This window comes from Buceros rhinoceros, unplaced genomic scaffold (genome assembly GCF_000710305.1).
Source record: "Buceros rhinoceros silvestris isolate BGI_N320 unplaced genomic scaffold, ASM71030v1 scaffold6831, whole genome shotgun sequence".
NCBI lineage: Eukaryota > Metazoa > Chordata > Aves > Bucerotiformes > Bucerotidae > Buceros > Buceros rhinoceros.
Genome location: NW_010392510.1, coordinates 2890 through 12316, shown reverse-complemented (window position 1 = coordinate 12316; position 9427 = coordinate 2890). Strand labels below are relative to the sequence as shown.

Genomic DNA, 9427 nt, shown 5'->3' with positions numbered 1-9427 from the left:
GGGATCCACCCGGCTCTCCTCGCAGAAGGAGTCTCGGGGCTTCCCCAGAAAGGCAGTAAGGCTTAACCAATTATCGTGGCTGTAAAACTAAGGATCATTTGCCATCACAGCTCTTAGCACCTTTCCCTGGAACCTCCAGCAACATCCCTGCGCAGTACAGCAGAACTGGAGATCGCTCCTGCTCTCCATCACAACCACAAAGCGGAACGGAAAGTCACAGAGTCCTGCACGGGCAGCGCATTTGCCCCATGCCCCAATTCGATCCGTCCCCTTTCCACAGCACAAGGGCACTGGTAATACTGGGAAATCAACAGTTGTCTTCATTTCCAGCGTGCTCAAATGTCGATTGTGGCGCTGTCTCGGGAAGGCAGAACTCCAGACTCCTCACACACAGTGTCGTCCTCAAGGTGACGCACAGGCCGCGGTACACTCTCCATTTTAACGATGAGCTACTAAAAAATGAGATCATATCCTTTGGAAAACCAACTAGAAGGTCACAGGGATAGTTCCTTAACGAGGGCATGTTAATAACGTTGTCTTTAAAAAAACCAAACACATTAAAGGATTATTTTAATGAAACCAAAATGGGAGCATCCAGGAGCAGAGCGTTAATAAAGAAACAAGCGCTGTCCATGACACCTCTCTTCTCTGCAGTGGTATTTTCCCATTCGCACGCTCTCAGCACATTCAAACATTTTCCCTTTTTATTTTTTTTGGCATTTTCTTTAATGTATCATTTCCTGATGCCACCTTGTTTCAAGCCATTTCTTCTTGCTGCTCAGTTCCTAAGTACAGTCTCACACGACGGGTGAAGCCTCCATGAAAGCACTGGGATAAGCCCTCGTTAAATACCATGTGGCTGCGGACTTCATCGAGCCTCCACCCCTCCCGGACACTCTCCCTTCCTCCTTCCTCCAGCAAATCAAGGTCCTTCACATCACCGTGCAACTCTTTGCTTTGTCCTTTCGCAAGTCCGTCGCCACTGTGGAAAGTTCTGCCCTGCCAGGCATGTGTGAAATTCGCTTCGTTGCCCTCTGCGATTTGTTTCGTTTAACATTTTTATTTGTTTTATTCACACATGCCAAGGTGGCAACATGAAAAATGTCTCTGACGCTGTTTTCTGACTGTAAGGCTGAGCATTCAATATACGTGGCTGCTCCAATCTGTTTGGCCATATTTGCACCCTAAGGGAAAAAAGAACATGCAATCAATACCGAGTTGCCACAGAGAAGCAAAGCAAACCCTACAATTACTTTTCAGCGCTGTTTTCCATACACAATGCTCTGCGAAAACCAAAGCTAAACTCCGGCGCTGCAGCCAGCAGCTGATTTTGTAAAGTAAACAGAGCTTTGCTTCCAAGATGCTTTAAACAAGTCTCCAAGTATTATCTCCTGAGCCGATAAATACAAACTGGAAGCGAGGAGATGAGCTCGGTGACCTGCAAACAACTGCACAAAGCCAGGCGAGTATCGGTAGGACCCGTTTAGCAATCCCACCCTTACACTTTAACTTGTGTCCATCAATCACATGCTCGCTGGGAAAGGTCTGGACCTGGCAGCTTCCAGATTTAAGCCTATCTCCAAGGAGAAAATATATTCAGAGTGCTTAAGGGCTCCGGACCTGGAGCAGAGCCTGTGTTACATCCCCACAGAGGGGGCAAAGTTCATAGGGAAACGTGCTGTGGGTTGCTGGGTGGGGTATGTTGTATCAACTTGTAGAAAGCAGGCAAAAAAAAAAAGGACATTAGTGGTTATACAAGCCCTTTTTTCCATTTTAAATGTGTTAAAAGCTAAAGCAGGGATTTCTGCTCCAGCAGCACAAGGAAAACACCACACGACTCCGGAGATGACAGTAACCCCAGCACCCTGTTGTGCCTTTTGCTACTGGAAGACAATACAGCATTGTGTGGAAAAAATCAAATTGTTTCAATGGAATTTTACTCCAGGGATGAATCTTTACAGTAGGTTACAAAATCCACCCACATCCTTGTTGTGCCACTCCTCACATACTCACAGGCCTGAGATACAGGCACAAGTCAGCCCAGCCCCTCCTCCCTGCGCCAGTGCCAGGCTGATGGCACTAATCTCTGGACCCATGTCTTCAGCCTGCACTATTTACACGGCAGCGATGCAGCCGCCTTATCGATTTTAAGTGGGAGTGGCTGATAAAGGAGTATTAGTCTGTGGACAAGCCCTCCCCACAGTTAAACATCTCAGCTCCTGCTTAACCAAGCCGAGCCTACACCTTAGTGCCTCAGAGATGTTTGCTCAGGTGTAGCTGGCTGGAACCAGGCTTCATCCTCCCTCCGCTTCCTTGTGAAGTTAAGAGGAGTGGGGAAAACCCCACCAAGCTCTTTGATCCCATGGCGACTCTGCAAGCCAAAGGAATTTAAAAATAAGCCATGTCTCTTGACCCCAGAGGACCCTTCCCTAGGACCAGAACAGGAGAGCATCGGGTTGCTTCATGCCACCCATGCTTTGGCAACCACAAGACACTCGACAAGCTTTTGCTTACATAAAGTACGGATGAAATTAGGGGAGTTTCCTTCTCTCTAACACGTACAATTTTCCCTTTGGCTGCCAACTCGCAGCTTCTGGCTCAGCCCTTTGTTTTCAGCCGACTTCTGTTCCTAAGCTTTGACACCAGAAGAGATGGGAGTCTCAACTCCAGGGGCCAAACCCACCTATCAGTAGATTTTTTTGATCACTCTATGAAAAAGGGCACGACTTGGTGATTTTACTTAAGTACTAAAATCTAATATATGAGCTTGTGCGTGTAATGAATGTCAGACAATATTTCCTTTTACGAGTAATATTCAAAGAAACAGCTCAGAAAATGACAGCTCTGAGGCTGAACGTTAATATAAACACATGCCACAGTGGTATATGTCATCTTGGTCAGCATCTTCTGCAACAAGCAGGATTTAAGGACACTTCTGAATAGTTTTACGCTAAGGTAAAAAGCTGGCATTTAGGTTGATATAGCATTGTCTGAGGTGGAGGGATGTTCACTGAGTGTGGAAAAATGCCACATAAGCAGCATAAACCATCACACTGGTAATCGCATCTGCGGAGCTGTCAGCTTGGAAAACCCGATTTTGTGGCCAAAACATCACAAACTGTTTGGCAGCCCAGGACGCACACTCCAGAGTTACTGCTGGACGTACCATTCCCAGTCTTACACCCCGCAGGGTGTATCTGAAACCACCGGTGTTGTGATTCAGCTGCCCTGCACAACACGCGCGTGTGAGTAATAAGGGGAAGTTTACCCCAGAGCCCAGCTTTCCCGTGTTCTGTGTCTCCTGCCCTCCCACGGCCTGATTCACCTCAGTTTCTCTATTCCCTGATGCCTGGCTCCATACTCCTCACCTCCTCAGCAGCAGAGAACTGCTGTCAAGACTTCAGATGCTTTCTGGATTTGCTGCCACCTTCAGAAGGAGCTACAAGGGAAGATATTCTCAGGAAATACAACTACTAGACCACGGGCACCTGACTTCTAGGATGAACTTGTGCCAACAGCAGGAGAAGGTGTTCATACGGATGGCTACAGCACTAGCAAAGAGTCTCATCTTCCATCCCCCAGTCCAGCAAAGGACGCAGCACGTACCTGATCGTAGGACACGGGCGTCTGCCTGTGATTGGAAAGTTCCACTAGTGTGCTTACATCCGTGCGCAGATCCGACTTGCAGCCAACCAAAAGCATTTTGGTGTTTGGACAGAACTCCTGGATTTCACCTTTCCACTGCAAAATTGTAGGTTGTTACTATACTCGAGCAGTTGAATGTTTAAATCCAGAGCAGCAATGATGAAGTTTAATAAGTCATGACATTTTACGTAGAAATAGTCTTACATAATAGCTCTCTTTACCTTCAAGCTAATTTCTAAAGGCATTATTAGTTCCAGCAGAATCTGGTCAAGGATGAAATCTTACAATCTCATACACTCATTAACTCCGCCGACTTACTAATCAACCGGGAATGAATGGAGATTGTGTATCTACATGAGTAAAGGTTTGCAGCCCTGTCACTCCTCAGAAGCGGTGAACACCCAGCCATAGCCATTTGCAGACAGGAACTAGTGAAAACTGGTGTCACCACATTCACTGGCTCCTCAAGACGGAGCTACAGAGGCGGGGTCTTGTACACCACAAAATAAACATTGCTATACATCCTCACCCCTAAATCCACAGAAATCCGTTGAGGGTTCAGCTACTCTGAACCAGTCATAAGCCCTTCATACAGAATTTGTGATCTTTCAAACAGAATTTGTGATCTCTTCCTTGGGTTTCTTCTCCCTCTACATGCTTCTTTTAAGAACACAAGGGAGCCAAAATTTTCTCTGTATAATCTGAACAGATCATAGAACCCCTCAAACTTAAGGATATCATTGAGCTTTAAAAGCACATTAAGAAAAATCTTTTACAGAATTAAGCAACGTTATAGTAACCAGGATTAGCAGGGACAGAAAAAGGCAGTTCTAGATGCTTGTTGGCACAGTTAGTAGCTGAGAGAACAGCCTGAAGCACTTCTGCAGACTATTCAGAGCACTGTGTGCCACTTTGTTCCCAGTGACACAAGGAACACCGGCCCCAGCTGCAGAGAAAAGGAACTTCAGGTCATTAAGCCTTAAAAGACAACACTGCCAACCTGGGTCACGCTCAGTGAGCAGGGCCCAGGACCACCTCACAACACAGAGCTTGATTATCAAAATCCAAATGTTTTAACCCAGGAAAAGTCTGGCGCTGAAACTCAGATCACTGAGCTTGTGAAAGATTCTGCTAGATCCTCTGGTGGCTTCCAGAGGCATTTGTCACCGTCTCCTGCTAGCTTCAAGCTGAGGAATTATGTAAAGCCGTGGCACAAGTCCAAACACTTGGCAGGCACGTTTTAACCGTCTTTGCGACACAAAGTTTCTCAATCCTGTCTGTTATGGGAACATAATGTGAGAGACAATTCCCTGCTGCACCCAGCCCTGCACCTCACACCACCCTGAACAATTCACTGCTGTCTAAGGGCTGAGGAATGAGAATTCACTTCAGCCCCGAGCGCCCATTGTTTGTTTTCAGTTGACGCTCATCCCTTTCAAACCAATGACCTCAAATTCTAGCAGCGCAGAGCACCGTCCTGTCGTCTCTCTGTTAAACGGAACACAGCGGAGCTCCTGATGCAGGAAACAGCACCACTCTTCAGACGTTTCAGGAGAAGCTACTCAGACAGATCCGTACTCAACTGTTTCTCGAACACTTGCCTTTTTTAGCACACTGTCGAGAGTTTCTGGCCGACTGATGTCAAAGCAAATCAGGACAGCATCAGAATCTGGGTAAGAGAGCGGACGGACGTTGTCATAGTAAGGAGACCCTGCAGGGAAACAGACACCACGTTCATTAGTTGATATCGTTCGCTTTCTGCAGTCAGCCAAGCTGATGCAGGAAGGTTTGCAGCGGAGCTCTTTCACAGCACCCATCAACCATCTTTTCTTCAATCGCACCGTGTTCCCAAAACACTCGTCCAGTTGCTCATTTCCCCACTTATCTTTTGTTTCTCACCTACAAAATCAACAGCTTTCCCAAGTAATTAAAAATGAGGGCACCCCAGTGATCCATCTCCTACCACAGGCTTGTCACGCACCCCGTAACGAGGAAAGGGAAATTGGGTCAGGCCAAGTTTCAGTCCCAGCATTAACCTGCAGGGATTTGACTTGGAGAACAAACCCTTAACCTCCAAAAAGCTTCAAAGAAAGCTGCACTTCCACAGAAGAAATTCAGAAAGTTTCAAAATAAATCAGTTTTGATTCTTCTAACACTTAGAACAAATAGTTCCAAGTGCAAAAAGCATCTTCAGTTCTCATGGACACCGGCAATTTTTAGAAGAAACTCTTGCTTCAAACTGAAGCATTTGTTGCAGCACTCCTACAGGAAGAGTCCCAGTTATTCCAGTTACCAGTCTCAAAGAGCCTCGCCTACCTGTAAACCAATATATCCTTGCAATAAATGTTTATTTTCGCTCATAAAACAAATTTTTATCAACGAGATTAAAGCCGATGTAGTAACGCGATGGAAATAGGTCCGATATTGCACTTTGTGCACGTTTTACTTGCAAAGCTCTAAAGGGATACGCTGTTTTCTTTATCAACTGGCACAATGTGCAGAGTCACAAATACACCTCCAGAGTCAGAAAGCTCATTTTCATCAGCTGTTGAATCTGGAACAGGTTGGGGTGGGAAGTCTTCCTTTGTCCTAGGAAGTTCCACTCAGCCACCATTCGGTTTGGCCTTAATTCTGCTGAATATTGACTTCCTGAGGAGAATGAGTTTTCTGAAGGGTTCTTAAACAGTTAAGTGGTCCAGCAAAGTAAGGGCTTGGCCTCTAAAACACATGCCTGCAGCTTAAGATGCCTCTTCTTCGTCATACAGTCTTATTTCTGCATTTTCCTCTCACAGACCTGAAGTACAGCACAAAACATATGCGACAAGAATGTGGCCTTCAAGAGTTCTGGGGTTATCAGCTAATTATATCACCAATTTCCCAACTATCTAGAACTAATTGGCTGGAAGGTCTCAGAAGCTGAGCAGCCCATTAACCGGATTAGAGAAATTCCTCAAGTTTTTAACTGACAGACAGCTCGCACCGTGGCACAAAGCAGAGCGTGGACACGGTGTGAACGTATCGCAGATGACTTCAGTTGGACAGCTTACACGGGAAGGAAGGAGTCAAGAATCCAAGGAATGTTGTTTTTGAAATGAAGGGGAACACATGGGGTATGAAGCATTACCAAACTAGGTAGCAGAAGGTGAGCTGGTGAATGAGACTATTTTATTCAAGCGCTCATCTTCATAAATGATGTCAATCTAACAAAGAGGCAGCTGTCAGAAACAGCTCTTCAAAAAACAGTTAGCGTTCTTCAGCGGGGAATGACACCTTAGGAAGAAACATGAACATGCTGAGCTGACCAATAGTTAACTATTTGTTTGAGCTCAGATCTGCTGCCAGTGGCCATCAATAAGCCATTTCCATCCTGGAGTCCCAGGGCCAAGGTAGTTCTCCTGGAGCCCCAGAGCCAAGTTAGTCGCCCTGGACAGCCGGCTTGCAGAGCCATTAACTAGCCACCCATTAAACTGCCCAAAGCACAGGCTGGTGAGGGCCACAGCACGGCTAGCACGTCTCCCTGCCGAGCTCCCGCAAGTAAGGGCAGGATCAGAGATCATTAACGCTTGCTGGCTAGAAAGGAGTCTCAAAAAAAGCCTCACCCAGAAACTAATTCCTTCGACACATACCTATCTCCTCACTCACCAGTCTTCAGGGATACAACACACCATATATGTCCACCAGCGTGTATTTACATACACATCCAGCCACCCCCTCCAGCCCAGAGACTCCCTTCTACTGGGGCAGCGGGAGCCCTGTTTGGGGATTTGTTGTTTTAGGTTTTCCCTCTGCACCAGAACAAGCACACTTGCACAGCAGCCCTTCTGCTCGGGTGCAGCTGGGAGGGGTTTTTGACACCTCCTTTTCTTCAGGGTAGTGTGGGGCTGAACAAACGGGAACCACTTCAACGACTTGGGGCTGCAGCACCAACAAAAGGAAATTTCCTGCTCTCATTCAACAGCGAGAACCAAACCTGTATTACTGCACAAATAAAGAGGGGCTCCGGCCCTCGCTGCGCCAGCCTATTCAATCTGGCATTTCATCAGCTCGCCCGGAGAAACCCTCAGGAGCCAGGAATCTCAGGAATGAGGCGCAAGCCTGAACAGACAACTTGAGCGCAGCCCAGTAAGGCTGCTCACTGCTTTTCAAGTCAGATTTGAAGCCGTGCCAACCCTAGAAAACAGAAGGAGAATGAGGAGCTACAGCCATGGTATTTGTGGGGAAAGAAAAGAAAGAAGCAGCCTATTTGAGATGCTGTTCCTACAAACTAAAACATTTTTGTCAAGGACGACACAGATGATTCTTCTGTTTTATCAGGGAATTGCTGATCATGCCATAGTTCATCTCTATGGCAGAAATATATTCCAGCTGCAACCCCCCTGTTTGGCAGCTTAAATAATTTAAGCCAAAATAATTTAAACATTAAGAATGGTGTATTCTTAAAACCTTATGTTTCATGCGAAGTACAAACTCAGCTTTTCAACTGATAAAAAACCAGCAACATGGTTGGCTTTGGCCTCCAGAAGACACCAAAGCTTAGACTTAAGTGTTGCTGGCTTAATAAATAACAGAATTACATCATCAAGAGCATACTTAATTTTCTGATGGCTTAGTACTACTCTAAGGTGGTAGGTCAGAGAGAAATGATGCTCTACTTGTCTCCAAGACCCAAAGCCACCACCACCACCAGTTCCAAGCAGGAGGTCCCACCTCCGGAGCTGAACCCTGGTAGCTGCTGCTCACCGTGTGCTGCTCAGCCTCTGCTGCCCGCGGGCCCTAAGGGAAGCGCTGCTCCATAACGGGCAAGACTTTACTATTTACACACCAGCAAGCAGCCATCAGGCATTAGTCTTTGCAGCCTTTTGGACTCCAATCAACTGAAAGAACAGCAGATGAACAGCAGCGTTCTCGCTCCCAAACCCTTGGGCTCACTAATTACCAGCTCTACACAAAACACATCAAATACTGCAGCGGCTCCAAGTAGCTGCTGCTGGTTTTCCTCCTACCAAATCCACCCTGGCTGCTTTGGAGACAATGCAGGTGATTTTCCACACCGAATATCACAGAACAGGTCCACTCCAAGCATACAATATTTACAGCACCACGAGTGTTTACATTTCAAACAGAAAACAGGACTTCACTAAGTGACTTGGCACTCCCAGTATCAATTCTAATTATTTCCTCTCTAAAAGGGAAAAGAAAAACCCAACTAAAAAGACTAGTTACTGTTACTCTGCCATGAAAGAAAAAAATTAAAATCCCACGGCTCAACCCAGCCAACTTGGAAGTGAACTGGAAGGCAAAGACCAAAATTTACCATTTTCTGTCTTACTGCCAGGGAACTGGGGGAAATAGTAACTTTAATTCCCGTGCGTTTCAGTTGTCTTCGGAAAGATTTCAGCACTACACATTCTAATTAGCATTATGTTTCCATATGGACACTGAAGACATTGCACACACTGAAATCACAGCAATGCTAACTTGATTTAATGCTCTAAGGCCCTTCTGCATTTCATTACTTGCTAAGCCCCATCAGTATTTCTGGCCTTGTTGAATTATTTTATTGGAATATCCAGCACAGTTTTCAGAGTTCAACCAATTAAAAACATCTAAAACGTGTTTTAGAGAGACAGAGGTATGTATTCCTAACTCTGGGCATGTGATCTGCTTTTGTACTAGCAAGAAATATAAACAAAGTAGTCACTTTTAATAGAAGAAGCCAAAAACTCGGTAAATGCACATTAGACCATCCCTATGGCAGACAAAATGCTTCATGGTGTCCATG

At 45.9% G+C, this 9427-nt stretch overlaps 1 protein-coding gene across 1 annotated transcript; it reads right to left on the bottom strand.

The window, feature by feature from the left end:
• Nucleotides 1-932: 932 nt before the first annotated feature.
• Nucleotides 933-7377, bottom strand: LOC104500795 (rho-related GTP-binding protein RhoE-like; the record flags this gene model as incomplete). Its single annotated transcript, XM_010144512.1, is given in 4 exon segments — nucleotides 933-1184; nucleotides 3607-3741; nucleotides 5247-5356; nucleotides 7272-7377. Coding segments are annotated over 4 exon segments (603 nt in total), but the record flags the coding sequence as incomplete, so codon positions are not given.
• Nucleotides 7378-9427: the final 2050 nt, after the last annotated feature.